General features: G+C 40.5%; 2 protein-coding genes across 4 annotated transcripts in view; one reads left to right on the top strand and one right to left on the bottom strand.

Annotated features, from left to right (window-relative positions):
* WDR26 (WD repeat domain 26) overlaps nt 1-5741 on the top strand; it is a 58048-nt gene extending 52307 nt beyond the window's left edge. The window contains exon 14 of the mRNA XM_053308043.1: nt 1326-5741. Coding sequence (XP_053164018.1) covers nt 1326-1351 — 26 coding nt within the window. The 3' untranslated portion in view covers nt 1352-5741. The remainder of the gene's footprint in view (nt 1-1325) is intronic.
* A 3338-nt stretch (nt 5742-9079) lies between these two features.
* CNIH4 (cornichon family AMPA receptor auxiliary protein 4) lies at nt 9080-20191 on the bottom strand. Of its 3 annotated transcripts, none has more exons than XM_053308252.1 (5): nt 19920-20191; nt 17618-17686; nt 14873-14985; nt 11595-11735; nt 9080-9279 (listed from the first exon to the last, which is right to left on the bottom strand). In XM_053308252.1, the coding sequence occupies exons 1-5, from the start codon at nt 19986-19988 to the stop codon at nt 9252-9254; spliced, it is 420 nt and encodes a 139-aa protein (XP_053164227.1). In that variant the 5' UTR covers nt 19989-20191; the 3' UTR covers nt 9080-9251. The 3 variants fall into 3 exon arrangements, with proteins under 3 accessions (XP_053164227.1, XP_053164218.1, XP_053164237.1); XM_053308243.1 differs by lacking the exon at nt 9080-9279 and adding an exon at nt 9286-11341; XM_053308262.1 differs by lacking the exons at nt 9080-9279; nt 19920-20191 and adding exons at nt 9286-11341; nt 19185-19613.
* Nucleotides 20192-20222: the final 31 nt, after the last annotated feature.

Genomic DNA, 20222 nt, shown 5'->3' on the forward strand with positions numbered 1-20222 from the left:
TATTATAATAATCCTCCCAGTGAGTGAATGTTCATGTTCTCCAAAATGTGGTGCTTGGACTTCTTTAACTGGTGTGACATAACAAATCTGGATTCTAGTAAACCAGAAAGGAATATCCTTTTGAAACTGAGACTGATGTAGCTTTTCTCTTGCTTTGAACTGAAAAGTATCTTGCTTATTAAGTTAATTGGAGCGGCATTCATTACAAGAGAAGGAAAGAGCTTGAATAGCTCAGGCAAACCAGAGCTCTAATTCTAGATTACTTCTTAGATTTTGGCTGGAACCTTATTGCCACTGGCTCTGTTCTTTCCCTAGTTGGCAGCCACAAAGTGCTTTCTGGATACTAGTTCAAGCCAGGGAAAATGTGACTTGCCTTTCTCCCCTTTTTGACTGCTCACTAGTTTAGATGCTCTTCCTTCATGCAGTTGGCTTTTTAAAAAATGTGGCATGAAAAAAATATTACCATTAGAATTAGGCTGTAGTAAGAAGCTTGTCGAGTGAACAGACTTTTGTTAAATATGCCATCTCAATTTTTGAAGATATCAAAAGGTTTTGGCTTTAGAGATTTATGCTGAGAAGCTGCAGCATGATATGAATAATATTTTCTTACAAAAAAGAGAACTGAAAATATCCTGTTTAATAGGGAATTCGAGTTGAATTAAACAATCTTGTCAGTTTCTTTAGTTACCTTGTAGAATTATTTGACTTTTTTTAGTCAACATTTTCCACAATTCTGTATTTACCTGAATCCAAGACCAGATTTTTCCCACATTCTTTGAAGATAAAAATCAGGGGGTCATCTTAAGTTCATAATTCTGTTCTTTTTGGGTACCTTCAGGTATAACCTGTATTTAATCTCTATTTTATGGGTCTCCTCTTAAATTCAGTCATTGTCTTCTATTTGGGCAAATGCAGTACTTGTTATAACAGTCATATAGCAAAACTGCTGTTAACTAGTTTTTTTTTAATGGCTGTCCACTATTGGAAGAAACGTTTCAATTCAAGATATTTTCTGTGATCCAGTGAATCTCTTTTGAGTGCAAAACACTTGTCTCTTCTAACAGCCCCTCTGATGCTTTGCAAACAGTTTCTGAAGCCCTTCAGAGTTAAACAAGCAGCATAAAAGCCTTTGGACAAACAGAAGTAGCATGAGGGTGATTTTTAACTGTCCAGTTTGCCTACTGTGAACAAGTTCCTATGTTTCTTTTAAAAGTGTATGCCTTCCTTAAATATGAATATGTGTGTCATGGCAGAGGTTAACATGGATATATAAAGATTTTCTTTTTCTTTTTTTCTTTTTACATCCCATGTTTTTTTCCCCTTAGAGGAATGCAGTAGCATGGATAGTTGATGGTGAATTTGGAGCAGACGACTTCTGTTTAACTTAAATTTAGTCGTATTTTAAATGGCTTGGGATTTGGTGCAAACACATGATTGATAGCTGGACAGACATGCTCGTCATGAAAAAAAGAACCATTTCTGAAGCCCGACTGGGGCCAAACATTTTACCACCTTGCTTCATAGTAAACAGTTGAAATGAAGCACGTCGTTAGAATGTTGTTGGACACCATGTTGAAGTAACCCCCCATCGGTTGTGAAGAACTGTGCTACATTCAGGCTAACCATTGAACTCCGTATATACATTTTTCCCTTCTGCCATTTTGTCAGGCAGACTACTGTTCTTGTTGCTCTTCTGTGTAATGAAGTTTAAATGCTTGTTTGAAAGACCTTTTATTTAACAGTTTTAGAAGGCTTGATAGAGTGCTTTAGTCTGAAGAGTACATGTTGGATAGGAAAGTATTTCCTTCTCTTGTTTCTCTGAGTCTCTCCGCCTTATTTAGCTTGAGATCTTTGCAGCTTGGTTCATGGATTCTAGCCTTGCCCGTTGCGCAGTATATCTAAACCCAGATGTTAAACCAGTGAATGACATGAAAAAAGCACTCTCAGTATCACACTTGACAAAAGGTTTTGTACTTTTCACATAGCTTGTTACCCTGTAAAGGGGTTAACAGCACGATTTTTTTTAAAGAATAAATTATTTATAGCATTAAAGTGACTTCATTTGTATACATTTTGGAATTTAAACCAGCTTAAAAAGTGTCATCTACAAGTTAATGCAGTATAACTGGTGCTCCTCTGGAGTGTTGTGTAAGACCATTTTGGCTGGCAGGAGTTTTACACAGACTATATGAAGTATTATTTTTTAAAAAAATTGTTTACCACTGAGAAAACAATTTGAGAGATTTCAGAATCACCAATTAAACAATTACAATGTAATTTCTGAAGTTAATAAATGAAAATTCCAAATTGGCCTTAACTTGTGCAATGATTCTTATTTAAAGCATAATAAAGATCTAAAATGAGGGTAGTATTTGTAGCATTATCTTAAAAAAAAATAGTGAGGTGATGGTCTTCTATGAATTAAATATATACAGTGTACAAGCTTTCCATATCACTCTCTTTTGAGGACCTTTTTCTGAGGTGGTCTCAGTCACCTGGCATTAGGAATGGTCCTTAATGTTCTGCGTGCAAGGGACAATTAGTAAAGAAAATTAGCCCAGTGTCTGCCCTATTCAGCTATTTCAGAATAGGGTTAATTCCCCCCTCCTAGTAAAATGGCACTCAGGGCCTCTCTTGAGTCTGAAAAGAACAGTTTAAACACATCCTTGTGGAACCGAAGATGGAAAGACCCAGGATTGGAAGGAAACTTGTCTTGTGTGTGGTGGGTTTTTTTGTGTGTGTTTTTAATGCACAGTTTCTCTGATGAGAAATTAGAGTTATGGCCACTGCACTTGTTTATATCCCTTAACCCAAACACGCTACAATATTCCTTCAGAGCCTTTTGATTTGATCAGACTCCTGATTGAATGTCCTTAAATACCTCCAAACCAAACAAATGATATTACAATTACTTAATGACATAATTCAGTTGTTCAGCTCAAAGTCTCTCTTTGAATAAACACAGAACTCTATTTTAATAATACAAATCCTAAATGTATATGTGCAGATCAGGTTTACAGAGAAATGTTTAAACAGCAGAATGCCTTCCTCTTGTGTCCTAGAATGGATTTAAGAGCAGCAGAGAAATGTACACTCACATTCTGGCTCATTTAAGCTGTTCTGTTTCAGCTTATTTTATGAGTAATTTTGTTATATTATAACTGTCCATGTATAACTGTTTTGACCTTAAGATTTGTTTTTTTTTAATTATTGGAGGGCTTTTATAGTCTACTTCTGAGCCAGTTTAAAACTTTATTTTTGCAAATACTCCCATTCTGTATCTTCACAGTTGTATTTCTGACATGGTGCTGGCTTGGTAACTCAAAGCTACCTTAGGAGAGACTGGAAAGGAAGTTGAGAGTGAAAGATCAAGTGTGCACCAGTCAGTTTGATTTGCACTCATTGATTTCTATAGTCGATTTAGTCTGGTGCTACCGGTAGTAGTTGAGACTTCCTGTGTAGACCCCCATATCGCTGAGTGAATTTGAAGCCAGTTTCACTTTCTTTGAAATGCATAACACCAGATAAAAACCAAATTAAGAGCACCAAAATGGAAACACTGCTGCTCATATTTCCCCCCTTATTGAGGTACTTCTGGATTTTTTGGCCACACCCTTCAGAGTACAGAACTGAATGAGAACCATGTGTTTTGAGAACCGTTTCTAAACTTAGTTGCATAATGCAGGCAATGCAATTTTAAGCAATAGCTCTTCAGATGGGGTACTTTACTTCTGCTGCATGACACAGTCTCCCATTATGTGAGATAATGCACTGAACCAAATGAAACACAGTCAAGACTTGTCTTGCAATAAAGTTAACTGACTGCAGTAACACAACTAGGATTCCTTGTGGACTGAGGAGGAGAACAGCCTAATTTTTTTCCCCTAATGTGTGGAGTGAAATAAACCAAAAATTAGACCGTTCCTGTTGCACAGGAGAAGACAAGGAATAAGGCATATCTGCGACATGCTCTATTATATATTAGAAAAACACTTATACTCTGGATTGTAAAGGTTGGAGCAACAGCTAACTGCTGGCCGTATCTTAGGGAGGTTTGCATTTTGCCTTAGGCTTTTCTACCCAACAACAGTATGCACACTGGCTATAATCACGACTATATTATCAGGTAAGTCATTTTAAGGAAGGAACACAAAAGAGGAAATGAAGTTAATTTTTATGCTGTCCTTAAGATAGCTTTGTAAATGTTTAAGTTCCCTCACTGTTCTTATTTTTGTTTTGAAATGCACATAATACAAATTTTAATATGAAGTCACAGGTGGAAAACTACTCAACTTTTGCCAATCTCATTCTGGCTTCCAAGCAGGTATTGTTGAATGTAATTAATCTAATATTAGGTGTTTTAATACCATCTTAACTAAAAAGTAAATCTCCCACCCCAAAGGAAAATAAATGGCTTTAAGTTTAAAATGTTTTCTCTCAAGCCCAGGTCTGTGCTGGCAATAGATATATTTGGGGGAAGGGGAGTCCTTGTATTTAATTTTGTGTTGTTTTTTTTAGTCAACAGCAGAAGAATGTCTAGTTCGTAATTTCGGGGTAGGAAAAGAGAAAGAGAACCAATTTTCAATAAGATTTGGTGCCCTTTGTCAGTACCCCCAAACACACAAGTTGCCTCGATTTGATGCATTTCAAATGAACTGTTAAACTGGAGTATCAATCCTATATATGGTCAAAATGTTTATTACTTTGGCTTGAGTCCATTTTCAGCTGCCATAGAACAAACTGCTCATTTGACAATTAGGAGAATTTTGGAAACACTTTGACACTTTTTGAACAGGGTGGACTTAATTGACTTGTGCAGTGTTGTCTGCAGTAGCTGCTCTAGTTGCTGGAACACAAACTAGAAACCTATTTCCTATTTGCTGATTCTTGATTATCTGGATTCAGCAAAGTGTGCGTGCCTGTGTGTGTTGTATGAGTGTGTGTGCGTGAAACACAAACAGTCATGGAACCAACTGTTCTAGGTACATGTCATGTTTTACTGCATACTTTAAGTCATGTTGTGTGTATGTGAAGTGTCCTCTGACTTTAAGATTTTGGTTAATACCAATATATTTTTATAAATTTGAAATTTAGTGTGCCCCATCTTTTAAGTGTTTCATTGTTTAGGATAAGTGTACTAGATTTAATTCTTAACACTTCTCGGCACAGATGGAAAAAGTTATCGGCTCCTTCAAAATGTATGAGGAAGAAACGGATCCTCAAAGCATGTGTGTACTTACAAACCAAGCTGTAGAGATCAAGAAAAGAACTTTTGTTGTTCTCAAATTTCTAAATTGTCAAGATTTATATGGAGTTGTGGTGGAACTAGTTAACACTTAGAGCTTTTGGTATGTAATGACTATTTGCTATGGACTGATATTAAATGTTTCAAAGGATTGCGTTCTTAAACTTTCTGGATTTTTGTTACTCTCCTCTTGGATTATATTACGTAGTTTAAAATTTCTTTACTATTATTACATTAAAACATAAGAACTTTGGGTCTCCATATTTATTTTCACTTGTTTTACTAATTATTTACAGAACACCTTAACTTTTTATTTTATAAATATGTAGTATATTAAACATATCTTTAAAATGTTCAATTCAGACTACATTAATTCCTGATTTTTCTTTTTATTGGGGTTTTTAAAAAATTACACTTTTCCATGTTGGTGCACAGCACTTAACAAATATTTGTATTCCCTTTCTTTCCAATTCAATAAACAGAATGAATAACTGGACTTGAATAATTATTAGCCTTCTAATCTTTAGTGCTATAGCTGCTCTTTGGGTGTCTATTTTATAGGACTAGAAAAGATGTTCCCAGCTGACGAATCTGTGATAGCCAGCAGGAATTTGTGGCCCTCCTGGACAGAAACAAAAGAGCCTGACACCTTGGGAAAGATATAGGATGGATTATAGGTTTGACTTCTTCTCCACTGTTCAATGGCCTGGAGCAGGCATATGAAACTTGATGCCTGTTGACTCCAAAGCAGCCCTCTACGAGATGTTTGACACAGGGCAGCTTCACATGTAACACAAGTACAGTTGCTGTGAATTACCGGTTTCTAGAGTGCTCACTGGTGACTTTAGGCAACATGCCCAATGTCAGCATATCTGTCCTGACAGCGGAAGGACAATGTGTTCAGGTTCCCACACACAGTGGCAACCAAGAGTTCATGGCAACATACTTGCCACAATGTGAAGCTGCCCATATTGTTGCCAGCTCTCCAGGGATCTTTATTAATTTCCAGGTGACTGTTGAAACTAATCCTGGCATTTTAAGTAGTTTGTCCTGGGGAGGGGGGTGAACATTTGCTGGAAATTGCTTCAGTCAGTGTTGGCAACCCTAGTTTTGATAAGCACATACGCTTTGATAGTGCTAAATTGGACAAACAATGTCAAGGAGCTTACTAGAAGACTTTGAAATTTAGTAGGCTTGTATATGTGACTTGAGCTAGATTCTGTCTGGTAGATTACAGAAGTTGGACTACAGCATGGAGACTGCCTATTACGGTAGTGCATGCTACAGTGGCACTATCTCTAGGGCTTGAGTTGTAGCACACTAGCCCTAAAAGGTTGGCTACTGTTCTCAGGGCTGCTTTTGAAACAATTTGTACCTCCGGTAGAGAGTAAATATGAAGTACAGGTGGAGTAAATCCACTTTGGGAATGAACACCTATATTTACTATTGATTGCTTATCCCTTTTAAAATGTCATTGAAGTGGAAATTGAGTGAAGCCAGGCTGCTGCTTCCAGGCATTTAAGGCAGAAGTGACCAGTTCACAGTAGGGTGTGCAAAAAGTTTCAAGCTAAGAATGGATCGTTTGGAGTGTTCTGAGCTTGAAATAAAACACCCTTCAAATGAAAGGCCTGTTTTGAGCATGCATGGAACAGAATGACCCATTTGGGTGCCATTTTAGGGGGCTGTTTGTCAAGGGAAGGCTTGTCTACCAATTTGAGTCAGCAGATGGACCAGGCTTTCACCCTGGACTTCACACAGCTGCTGGCCTTGGAGGACTGGTCTACTGGGTAGACCAGTCTTCTGAGGCAGGCTAACCCCAATTGGTAGACCAGATATCCTTGGTGGGGGAAACAGCCTTCCAAAATGATGCTCTGAACACTCAAGGCACTGTGTTCCAAGCTTGTTCCGTCAGCACAACCAGCTTGATCAGTTGTTCCAATGAAATGTTCTGGGGATTTGCATTTTGTTTTGAACTCCAAACAAAACAATCCATTTTGTACACACTAATTCACAGCCATAACCATATTTTGCTATTCCACACCTGCATTTTTAACAAGGACTATAAAGTCACCCTAAACTGTAAACACTACACTCTAATCCAGGTATCCCCAAACTGCGGCCCTGTTGCTGAACTACAACTCCCAGCATCCCTAGACAATTTTTTGTGGCTGGGTATGCTGGAAGTTGTAGTTCAGGAACATCTGGAGGGCTGCAGTTTGGGGGTGCCTGCTCTAATCCTTCTGTGTTTGGTTATATGCTGTTATGCAGAAGAGAAGTATACCCATGCCTGTTGGTATGGAATATGGTAAGTTACTAAACCAGTGAGCAAGTTAGACAAAAAGGCCCAGTTGCTATCTCACCTAATCTGGGGAAATTTCTTCATCCTATGTATTGAAATCAGTCTTGGCTGTGAAATTAAATCCACCTGTGCCATTCCATAGAACTATGCAACTAACTCCATTGTACTCTGGACTTTGTTTCCTCAATCAGTAGCTCCCTAAGCTGCATTGCAATCAATTTTTCTAACTTGTGAGTTTCCAAATGCAATTTATGACTGACCATGAATGAGTCCCTTATGCAAGTTTTGGAGGGATAAACTAGACTGGGACTGTGGCACCAGCGGAGGAAATGTTTTAACCCTCCTACAGTTTCCCTCTTGCAGGGATATTAGCAATAGGGAGAACAGCAGGTGGAGTTTTTTGGGGTTGCTGTTTGAAAAGAATTAAATTCCTTCACAGATGCTTGCACTTTTTGGGGTTATAGTCCATAGCCTTGTTATATCATTTATATAACCAAGCATGGCACTTGATAGTGTGACAAGAGCAGCTTCATCACACAATAACTAAGCTCTATCTCCATCGGCAGTATCCAGAGGAATACTTAACTGAAGGCCTCACACATACACTGAGAACTACAACAAATTCAAATGCAAAAGGCCATCTTCCATAGTTTTCTGCAGTTAATCATGCCTTTCAGTAGAATTAATCTAAGTGTTCTTAAGATCTCATGTACTTCATGTTTTTTTTTATTCTTTTTTTAAAAAGAATGTAGTTGTGCTTCCAGTAAGACTTCTTCCAAAAAACCTTTTGGGATAGTCTTTCCAGAAGATTTAGTGGCCTTTTTAAAATCTGTTTTTCAAAGATCTGCTGTCAAGTTTCCCCATTTTTACTCATAAACATTTGTTTTGTTTGATCACTTCCATCCAAGAGGTGTTTCTTCCTCCACACTCTTCAGCAAGACTTGCTTCCCAATTCAGTTCATACTGCAACTTAACCCAATGGCTTCAGAAATTCATACAACAGATTTGAACACTTACTTACATTTTCATGCAGGCAAGCCTTTTAGTGTACCATTAAAATATTTTAAAGACAAGGGTTTGATACAAACACACTGGCTGCCTCATACAGAGTCAGACCACTGCTCTCTATAGGCCAGTATTGTCTACACTGGCACTTAGCTCTTGAAAGCCTTTGGTTTCTCCACGCTCTTGAAGTCCTTTTAATTAGAGGTGCTGAAGGCTAATGCACTAAAGCACATGATGTATCGCAGAGCTGCAATATCAGTTAAATGTCTTTCAAAAGAAGCTGCCAGAGCCCAACTGTAAGCAGAAGTAACGACTAGTACACACAACAGTGAATAACTGAGCTGACTCTAAATACTTGGTCAGCAAACATGAGTGGTCTCCATAGGCAAGCTTACCTAATTGGATGAACCGGCCCTAACAGCACAAGACTGTTCCAGAAGGTGGAAGCTTCTAGTTAGAAATACTGTTTGAGAACAGCAGGAAGACACACTTAAGTGGAGACAAATGAATGGTTCCACAGAATAACCATGGGTTTTTCAAATATTTTATGTTAAAAAATACAGCAAAAATATTTTTGTTCAAAGAGGAAAAAATATACTGCATGACGACCCTGGTCTAGGTTAACTTGAAAGCTGCATCTGGTTCCAGTGTTTCAATGGAGTGACAATTCAGAATTTGGCAAAACGCAACTCCATTTCAACTTCAGTCATTTATCAAAGCTAGGATCATACTGCCAAAAGAGTAAGAATAGTATGTTAAGATGCAAGTACAACTTCTAATAGAAGTAACATACTACCCTATTCCCTTTTTATATCAGCAATGTTAGCAAAGCTAACATTCTAGTCCCCATCCCACTCTTATATCTGGCACAGCCAACCGTATTTTAGTTGAATATATTCCCAGGTTTAAAATTACTTTATATAAGCCAGTATGAAACATACAAAGTGCTACATAACCCCACACCGGTTGAGGCCCAACATATACATAATACATGACACGTGTAGTGCCATGCAACTGCAGCTCTGATAGGCCTGCCTTCATAAAAAATTCATAGTGAATCGCCCTCTGTGTCAAAAGTATTTAGTTTCAAGCCTACTGATCATGCTAAGGATCACTTCCAACACAGGCTGTTCTAGCAGCACAATCATGCATCCCGGGCATACTATCAACACTGCTTTGCATCCCCCGACAACACAATCATTCCCCCAAGGAGTCCCTAAAACTTGAACCTATCCAAGAATTAAGCCTCAACTACTGAGAATAACCTCTTAAGCAAGTCATACGAACCACATTCTGCTATGTCCCATATATGTTCACATGGAATTCATTCCAAAAAGTCATTCCATTAATGTTAACACTGGACCTGATCTATATGCTAGGATTGGGTTGTAAGAGAGGAGATAGATTAGGTGCCTTGGTTAGATAGCAAAGAAGTAGACAGCATGGTGTAGCAGGCAGGGAAATGGATGTTAATGCAGAGCTGGACAGTTCCTGCAATAGAAAGCTTGGAATATCTCATTCCATATATACCCACCAGAACAACTGAAGGAGAGACCCCACCCTACCCTTTTATAAAGAGGAAGCAGCCTAGACAGTGCTAACAATTTGGATTCATGGAATGGTGTTCAGAATAAATTCTTTAAATATATATATCACATGGTGGAAAGTGTTGTTCACATGAGTTGCTTAAGAGATTACTTTGAAGCCAAGGCTTAGTTCCTGGACATGTTTATGTTTTATGGATTTAACAGTAATTCATTGTTCCCAGAGAACTCTGGTAACTGTAGTTCTGAGGCAATGGGGAAGCAGTTAGGAAACTCTTAGGACCATTGCCCAGGATTTTTTGGGTGAAGTTGTAAATGAAATTGTTTTCATCACAAATATATGTAAGAAGATCAACGTACACAGTTCCTTAGTGCTCTCCAACTAGATGCACAAACACCCTCTATATATAGGGTAAGTGGATTCAGACAACTTATTGTGACCCAACTGCATGGTAATATTTCACCAAAGGTACACCTCTCCCACTGATAGGTTTGAGAAAGCTATGCTTTCTCATATGAAAGGAATGCAAGCCCACACAAGATGCAAGTCTTTACATGATAACCACTATGGCTGTGAGACAAACATGGTCATGTGAATCCATCCTTTAATGGATGAAAATAAAAATATTAGTAACAGCTAAGGAAGTTTAAACAGCTATGTCCTTGTTTACTTGCCTTTACATGGGAATTACAAGAGCAATTAAATGGAGATAACCTTTGTTGTTGCTCTATGGGAATTAAAATATGGGGCCTTCTCGGTCGCTGCTCCGATTGTGGAATGTGCTCCCTGCTGGGATGCGATCCTCTCCATCTCTGGCAATTTTCACAAAACACCTGAAAACCCTTTTTTCACCCAAGTTTTCTTAGCTTCCTAAATTGTGGGGGTTTTAATTTCTGGTTTATTTTAAAATTCAAAACCCGATTTGGGGTTTTTTAATCACTGTAATTGTTTAATTGTTGTTTTAAAATGTTTTAAAATTGTTGTTTTTTAATTTGTTTTAGCTCTTTACTGTTTTAGTGGTGTGTTTTAATTGTAAACTGCACTGAGCCATTTTGGAAGGGTGGTATACAAATCAAATCAATCAATAAAATGTTGGCTGTAAAGCTTGGGTGGGGTGTTTTCAAATGAATAGTGGTGCTCTGGTTTGTTTTACATTAGATATATCCAGGTCTTGAATCTTTTTCCTGGAAGAGCAGCTGTGTGGCAGCCCAAAGGGTCATATGGTGTGCCAGTCTCCAACTCTAAAACTGAAATTCAGTTATAAACAGTCAGATATTCCAATTCACCCTCCCAATACACATGACCAAATCAACATGCAGTGAAACAGAAAGGCAACCAAGTTTTACAAACAGAAATCCAGTGCTACAAAGTATTAGTGTGACAAGAGCTTAGCAGAGCACTGAAGACAGCTAAATCCCAACAAGATCACCAGGGGTAGATACACTAGCAAAAGTTTGAATAAAATTGTTTCTGGCCTTCTTCCCACATTGTAAGACTTACCTGTAAAGGTACATGAAGAAACAAAGAAGGTGAAAGCCAAGCTTAATCATGGCCTCTTTCATGTGAGATTTTAGTTGTCCTCGATTATGGATCTCTGTGGGGTCAAACACCCCCATGTTTCCACTGGGAACCATAATGTACCTGAAATATTTGAAGGGGAAAACATTTCAGTGTCAAACACTTAGTGCCAAAACTGACATTGTGAAATGACACAATCAAAGCTTGGTGTACTAATAGTTGCTCAAAGACAGGGCCAAAAGGTGTTATCAGAATGACAGACATTTTATAGCCTGCTCTTCCTCCAAGGAGCCCAGAACGCTGCACTACATACTTAAGTTTCTCCTCACAACAACCCTGTGAAGTAGGTTAGGCTGAGAGAGAAGTGACTGGCCCAGTGTCACCCAGCAAGTATCATGGCTGAATGGGGATTTGAACTTGGATCTTCCTGGTAAGGCAGGCCTCTTTTCTATGGGCTTCTTAGAGGCATCTGGAGGGCCACTGTGTGAAACAGGATGCTGGACTAGATAGGCCTTGAGCCTGATCCAGTAGGACTGTTCTTATATTGCTGGATATAAGCAACTCTCTATGGGGAAAAGAGCGGAGGAGGTTGCTTTCTAGTGGCAAGTCACCAGAGCCTCCTAACTGATACATGCAATATGCACTTAGTCTTACACAGAAAGAGTGGGGTGGGGGTGGGGGGCAGATTTGATGTGGTAAACATCAAAATTATCCTGACATTTCTTTCGGCTTTCCTCTGCCAGAAGTAAAGGCAAGTTAGTTGTATAAATTTGTAAAATGCTGTGAAAGTTTACAGAGCAAACATAGTCTAAATTATAATGAAATTTAAAGAGTGGATGGTTGGTGCTAGAAAGACTATTACCTGATACTCAGCACATGACAACTTCCAGCTGAATGTGTGAAATGCTGCCATTGAAAACTGTATTTGAGGTGACATCTATGGTGTTGGTTGAATCACACAGTCAAATGATCACTCAATGTTGCAGTCTTCAAGAAATGATCATGTATGTATGAACCAATCCTGTGACCGAGTTCAGATGTCACATGAAACCATGATTTAATCATTTCACATGATGTCCTCTAGCCTCCACCGCATACCACGGAAGGAAGGATTCTACTTCCAGTCCTGCCTTGGAGCAAGCCAGGACTTACTGTGACATACAAATCCAGGCTTATTTTAAATAGCCGGCAGCACCTGGAGTATGAATTTCATAGGAGCAGAACACACGTCCACAGAAAGAGGGGAGATTTTAGCTGATCCCCCTTCCCTCTGTAGCCCTTGAGCCTCCTGAAAAAACCCCAACTCTCAGGGATACATTTTGCGGGGCACAGGAGGAAGGAGAAAAGAGGCCCTTTCCCTCTTAAACAAGCAAAACATGTTTCTCCCAACAGATGACTGTCTGGATGTTGCCCTGAATTTGCAAAATAAGTTATGTTCTGATGTTGGGATCATATCCTGGCTTGGTTGCAAACTCTTTTTGAAACAAGCCAGGATTTGTCATGTTTGCACAAGGCAGTAATTTCTGGCTTGTTACAAGGCAGAAGGAAGTAGAATTATGTTCATGCATACAGGGGAGGATGCGGAATGTGCATGCCTAAAGCTGGGGGACATCATGCAGAACCAGGATTAAGTTAAGGTTCTGTTGACATCTGAATCAGACCTTTGCTAATCTAAATCTAAGGAAAGACTATTCAGGCCTTAGAAAAATTGCTACACATCAGTGAGGTATACTTGTCAGGTTTACCTACATGACAGAGTATCACAGCAGTTGGCCTTAGTAGCAAGTATGTGCATCACCAAAGAGATTCTCACATCATATCAATCAGAAGAGAAGAGCATGAGATTTTGTTGGCCCTGAAATATTCATTTTACATGAGGTTTCCAGGAGTCTCCCATCTAAGGAATTGGTGATTAGATCAACATCTGCTTAGCTTCAGTAATGTTGTACCCTCAGTGCTCCCAGTCTATTCACTGGACCAGATCAACAGATCTTAAAGAATTTGGAAGAACAAATACCATTGAAATTAACATTATCATCACTGCTTTTGAAATTAAAAAGACAACTTTTAGGGAACATAGAAAGAAAACTACCTTATACCAAGTCAGACCACCTGTCCATAGAGTCCAGTATTGTCTACACTGATTGGCAGTGGGTCTCCAGGGTTTCAGGCAGGAATCCTTCCCAGCCCTACCTGGTGATGCCAGGGACTGAACCTGGGACCTTCTGCATGCCAAGGATGTGGTCTACTACTGAGCTATAGCTCCATCCCTGACTAAGCTTCTCAAAAGGCACAACTGCAAAAAAGGTGAGTTTCAAACTCATTCCTCATGTCTAGAAGAGGCATAGGACTAACCTCAGTTAGGTAAATCAAGTATATTTATGTATTTCGTTTGGAGTCCAAGTTGCAACACAAGAGCCTGAGTTTTACTTTTCTTTTTCTGGTAGCTCCAGCATGAAAACAAAATTGGTCATAATGCAGTAGCAGCTCAGACAGTTTAAGACAGATAAGAGTGGAACCAATTATGTTATAGCTATGAACATACACATATCTTGCTGCTTTGGAATCACATTAATGTTATCTTCTTCAGAAAGTGGTTCCTAATTAAATGTTCCCTCTAATTTTTTTTTCCATCTGTGTGCAGAATGAGTTTTGTTCTGGGTGGCAGTATCAAGGTAATGTGTGCACATGTGCAGAGTGGAGACTTCCCAGTTCAACGTGAGCAGGATCTAAAATTAACTGAGACAGAACATATAATTTGCATTTCCAAGGTCCCAGGTTCAATCTCTGACACTTCCTGGAAAGGTTGAGAAAGAGCCTTACCCGAAACTCTAGAGAGCATCTGACAGTCAGTAAGGATGGCACTGGGTTCAACGAACCAATGATCTAACTCAGTATAAGGCAGCTATGTTATCTGAACTAGAGCAAGCAGGCTACATTTAATGAACACTTTTCTGAAGTGACTGTCTCTGAATGTGGAGCACTGACAGCAGCCCTCAAAAACCCCTGTTAGAATTATGATTGGGGAGAAACAATGGCATTGAGCCTCTGTTAGTTCCCATTGAGAAATTGGAAATTCCATGCACTATGGAGCAAGGAAGATTCTTTCAAGTGCAATAACAAGTCTGCTTATAAAGAGAGAAAAACAGCTTATCAAAGTCAGACCACAAGACACCATTTTTATCTGCTGAAACACATTTTAAAAGCAGTAGTAAAAGCAGCAGTAGTTTCATAGGGACCCACAACCAACCATCCCTTACCTATATACATTCCAGGTTGCTACAGGTAAATTGAGGAGAAAGATGAACCAGTGCAGTGAAATAAGCATTAATACAGTAACAATGGTATGGCCGATCAATTCAGGGATCACCCACTGGAAGAGAGAATGTTTTTGGTTTTTTTAAAAAAAAGGTAAACACTTTTATACAACATTCTGTGACAGATATGATTACAGCTAGAAGCAGAAAAGATACACATCGATACACAGCTCTTTTCAGCCTGTATCAATTAACATCTTAACTGTCATCAAAGTGGTTGAGCTGTAAATCATCAATGTTACATGCTTCAGAGTAGTCTTTTTGCAAGTCCATGTCAAAGGGCAAACCAGAGTCTTATTTACATATTATGTTCAATGTATGTCAATCTATGTATTGTATATTTTTACTGATCTATACACACAAATATGTGAACTATACAGCACATGTACAGTAGTAAACATCCTTTCTGTATGCAGTATTTGAGACAATCTGTACCCCGTTCACTTTTTAAATGAATGTACAGTCATAAGGTATACATGTGTACAGACACCTGATGCACATATAACAATATGGATATTCCAGTATTCCATCAGAGTACAATCCAGATACTCTGACTGAATCCTGGCGTAGTAATAGTATATTTAGCAAGACTCAGTCCTGTGCTTCTGTAGTGAAATTATAAAGAGTATTGTGGACAGATGTTGCCAATCTATCCAATACCCATCCAAGCCTAGGATTATGTGCATCCTGAGATTTGGTGCATAATTAACATACTGAGATTCTTACCTTTAGTTTTAAACTAAGTTTCCAGGCCTTATGACTGTGTATAGGCTTGAAAATATGTAGAATTCCTGGGGGTGTTTAAGAAGCAAAATGGGGCTCCAAAAGCCTCTGTATGACTCCCCCTGCATGCTGAAACCCCACATTTAAAGTTCAAACAGCAACATTCCACTCATGCTAGTCCTAGCACTTTGTTCTTTTCTGCTTCCCTTGAAATTTGAACACTTGGCCAGCAGGCTCTTCCTGGTGAAAGATAACTGTTGCCCTTCGTCCCAAGGCCCAACTCTCAGATTCAGATAAGGCCGCACGGAGACATAAGGTTTTGTAAAGAGTTGCAATCATCATCATCATCATTATTATTATTAATAATAATCTAAGTTCTCAACCAGTACGATCCAAATTGTGTACCATGGGGGGGATCCACAAATTTTGCCTTCTGTTAGTCATGAATTCTCATCCTGAGCAAGCTAGTAACTACAAGGAGCCTTCTGTGGTAACTTCATTCCAGACACTAAACTGAAGCAGGTGAATGGGGAACACAGAAGAAAAGGAGTAGAAATGGGGAATGTGCGATGGGAGGCAGATGCTGGAGGGGTAAAGAGGTTGTGGAAATACTACAAGGGAAGGGCAGTGAAGGAATATGTTTTTCTAATCTATTTACTACAAGAGGGAAAGCAAAACGGAGCTAGAGATTGGGGTGGGAAGGGAGGAAAGGGAAATGGACTGCAAAAGACATGAATTGAGCAGAGTTTAGGTGGAAGAGGGCTATGGGACATATAAGAGAAAATATGAGAAAGAATGGGAGCTTGGCTAGTTGAAAGGATCAGGGGAGAACCTAAGGATCCATCATCTGCCCACATTCTGGGACCAGGCCTCCAGGAAAGCAGATGGGAGGAGAAGACTATCACATTTTCCCCAATGACAAGCTATTGTGGCTTTAGTTATTAAAAAATCCCTGGAACAAAATTGCTATCAGGGAAAAACATCCATATCTACTTGGTAGTGATGTGCACGGAACCGCGGTTCAACGCCAGCGGGGGTCTCACACTTATCCCTCCCGCCACTTTCCCCTGACCAGAGCTCCGTTTAAAAAAAAAGTTTGGGGGCCGTAGAGCTCCTCTCTGCAGCCCCTGCCCGTTCTTGCCCAGAAATACAGGCTGCGCGTGTCGTGTGCACACGTTGCGTGTGTGACGTGCACACGCAATGTGCGACATGTGCGGCGGTACACACACGCACAGCCCGTACTTTGGGTATTTCCAGGCAACAACCGGGGCAGTGGCAGCAGGGAGGAATGCTGACGTCCTGAAAACTTTTTTTTAAAAATGGAACGCCAGCGGGGGGGGGGAGCGGTGGGAGAGGTAAGTGCAACCCCCCCACCCTTAAAGGGAGACACCCCCCCCCCGCCGGGGTTGAACTTCGAACCAGCATCAGCACGAACCGGTTTGAAGGCCTCTTGCATGGCCTTCGGACCGGTTCGTGCACATCCCTACTACTTGGATGGATTTTTAAGTGACTAAACCCCAGGTAGCCATCCACTTGTGAAGTATTCATCCATTTCAGGTGAATTATCTTCTCTTATTTCAACGTGTTTGTATCAGCACCACACCATTTCAAGATCAGATTGCTAAGAGTGTTATTTTGATCACTGAGAGATTATCATCCCTACTGAACAGTTGCCAAGCCATCAAACAAGTCTATGGCTCTACTAAAGTTTGATCTAGGTTGCCAAGGCCTGATTTCATACTTTATTGGGCTGAAACAAACAGCTCTCATGAGACAGCAAGTACCCCACAGATGGCTGCCTAAGGTAGAGGACATCATCTGGTACCCTGTACAAGAAGAGAGCATAATCCTGGTATTACATATCAATTTTTAAAAAAACAAAAAACCCACCCACCACACAAAATACAACGGCTTCTAAATTCATTACTAAGCAGAATTTCATCAATGTAAGCAGAGAAAACTTACTTTATTTAATTTTGAGCAGCAAGATCTAGCATTAATGTAGTCACATTCCAAATCTGATAGTGTAATTATCTGCAGATCAGGATAAGGAATTAAACCACAGCTTTCAGCAGTTTTACTCATGACCCCTTTACACAGACCCAAAAGCACTGTACTACTCATAGGTAGTACAATTGCTTGTTTCAAAGAGTTGAGCAGAGGTAAAAGAAATTATACTATTGTATCAAGGGTTTTGATATATTTCCAAATAGTGTTTCAGAAATGTCAGTCTGTGACCCAACTAATCTATAACCCTCCTTACTGTGCCAATATTACTTCTCCACAGTGCCAGCAGGCAGTCAAGCCCCAAACTCCAGATGTACTTAGATAACTGGACATGACTCAGGATCCACATACAACATGATTGCTCTAACCAATCATAGCAGTTGTCAGACAACAGTTGCAGTCCAACACGCCCACCCACTCCAGAATGAATACAGGCCTTATCAGGCTTTCTTGTAAATGCACTAATCAATCACAGCTCTACAGGGAAAGTGCTGGGAAGGGACTATACTTCCCAGCGCTCCATGCACACTTCTCCAGATGTTGCTGTGGCTCCAGTTCTCTTTAACAACCTTTCCTGATGTTGCACACTGCACTGCTCTACAGTGAGGTGAGTGGTGGAAATGGCTATCTCTGCGATAGGCCAGCACTGTTCCCTCTAACAGGGATTCCCAGATGTTGTCAACTACAACTCCCAGAATCCCCAGCTGCAATGGCTTTTGCTTGGAGATTATAGGAGTTGTAGTCAACAACATCTGGGAATCCCTGATAGAGGGAACACTGACTGTAGGCCAGGTGGGAATGAGCACATTATTCAGCTTCAGCCATCTGAAGCCAAATAACTATATAGGCCTAAGCAACATATACAGAAAGAAGAAACACAAGTCTTCTAATAAAAAGTGCATCCTTAAGTGCAATACCCATATTATGGGAAACTATAAGCCAAGACTGGATATTAATGAAATATCTAAAGAAAAATAGAAGTTTAGACTTTCAGTGTTGTAAGAAGTTCACTCCCCAGTCATTCATACTAAGATGCATCAAGACAAAAGCCATACATGAATCTCAGTAGTAGTTAATCTGAAGCATTTCACTCTTTGAAAAGAATCTGTAAGCCCAGAAGTGCACTTTGTATCCAAGAAGTAATAAAACAAGGTACTTATGCAAACTGTGAACAGGAGGAATCATGAAATCACGATTTACGGCCATGACTCCTGGCATGTCTACTTGAAATTAAATGCCATTCAAACGAATGAGATTTCCAACCTGATGTATCTAGTAAACTAACAGTTAAAACAGTTTGCTCCACACTTAAAAGCATTCAATGGATCACCATCATTAGGACTGCTTTCCGATTTTTTAGAAGCTGTGAATTCTACTGCAAAACCAAACAAGCCATGACCATACTCAACCTCTTAATCCATTTAACAAGAAATACAGGGATCCAGTCATTAAAAAACAACAATATAGGTGGTAAGATTAGAATCATTATCATTCCTACTGCTTGAAATACTACAACGAAACCCACCATATCTTCTTGGTCATCACTATAGCCACCATCGGAGGTTGGCACACTGGGCAACCACTGGGGCCAAGGAAAGGGCCCACTACTCGAGAGCCAGTGCCACCGCTGACTAGGGTTGGCCAACCTGAGGGTCTCCAAATATTGTTGACTACCACTCCCATCACCCTCAGTTGCAGTTTATCGTGGATGGGGATTATGGAGTCATAGTCCAAGAGCTAGAGTGCCTCAGGTGGGCCACCCCTGAACTGTCTTTTGGCACTGGGCCCAGTCCAGCCAGAGAGAAGCAGCACAGTTCTCTTCAACCGATCCAGGCCAAGAGGAAGTAAAACCCAGAGGCCCCGATGACAGCGCCAGGCAATCTGGGCAGGCCCGTCCTCTTCACTGGCTTCACCTCCTCCTCCTCTTTCCTCTCCCAAATACTTGAAGCGTGCTCCCTACCAGTACTGGCCCCCAAGGCGGCTCCTAGGCCAAGCTATCTTTAGGCTCCCCCCAGGATCTGAAGCCGACCCTCATCGCTCCCAGCCGTCCCGCTCCAGAGTGCCCAGCTCAGCTGTACGCCGTTAAGCCATCCCCGCCCCGCGCGACAGACCACCGCGAACGAGCGACCCCGGCTCGAGATAGCCTCTTCTCCTAGCCCCGCAGCGGCTTCCTCCCCACCACTCTGGCCCCGAGGGAGGCCTCGCCTGGCCCATCGCTCCCTTCTTCCGAGGACCTTCGCCGAAACAACCCCAAGGATACAAAATAAACGGAAAGAAAAATCAGAGCGCAGCAATCAATGAGGGAAAAAATGAACACCACCGACTCCATCCCGCCACCGTCCAGCTCCTCCCGGCCACCGTACGCCAGGACCACACCCCTCTCCAGTTTTCACGGCTCCTACCGCCTCTTGCGGTTGGTTCCTACAACTTTGCCCGTAAATCGCCTATGAGCGAAGCACGGTTCCCCCCGCTGTGCATGCTGGGAATTGTAGTCTTATTCGGTCGAGGTATCAAAAGCATCACATCGGCCCTTCCAAGCAACTGAAAAGAAAAGAAAAGAAAA

The sequence above is a fragment of the Hemicordylus capensis genome, chromosome 1, assembly GCF_027244095.1.
Source record: "Hemicordylus capensis ecotype Gifberg chromosome 1, rHemCap1.1.pri, whole genome shotgun sequence".
Taxonomy (NCBI): domain Eukaryota; kingdom Metazoa; phylum Chordata; class Lepidosauria; order Squamata; family Cordylidae; genus Hemicordylus; species Hemicordylus capensis.

Excerpts from the sequence above, each read along its gene's own strand:
- CNIH4 (XM_053308243.1), bottom strand. The coding sequence starts at position 19,988 with ATGGAGTCGGTGGTGTTCATTTTTTCCCTCATTGATTGCTGCGCTCTG. Across the intron at positions 14,986-17,617 it reads GCTGCTCAAAATTAAATAAA|TGGGTGATCCCTGAATTGAT; the intron begins GTAAGTTTTCTC and ends TCTCTCTTCCAG. Across the intron at positions 11,342-11,594 it reads TTCTTCATGTACCTTTACAG|TTTTAGAGTTGGAGACTGGC; the intron begins GTAAGTCTTACA and ends ACTGAATTTCAG.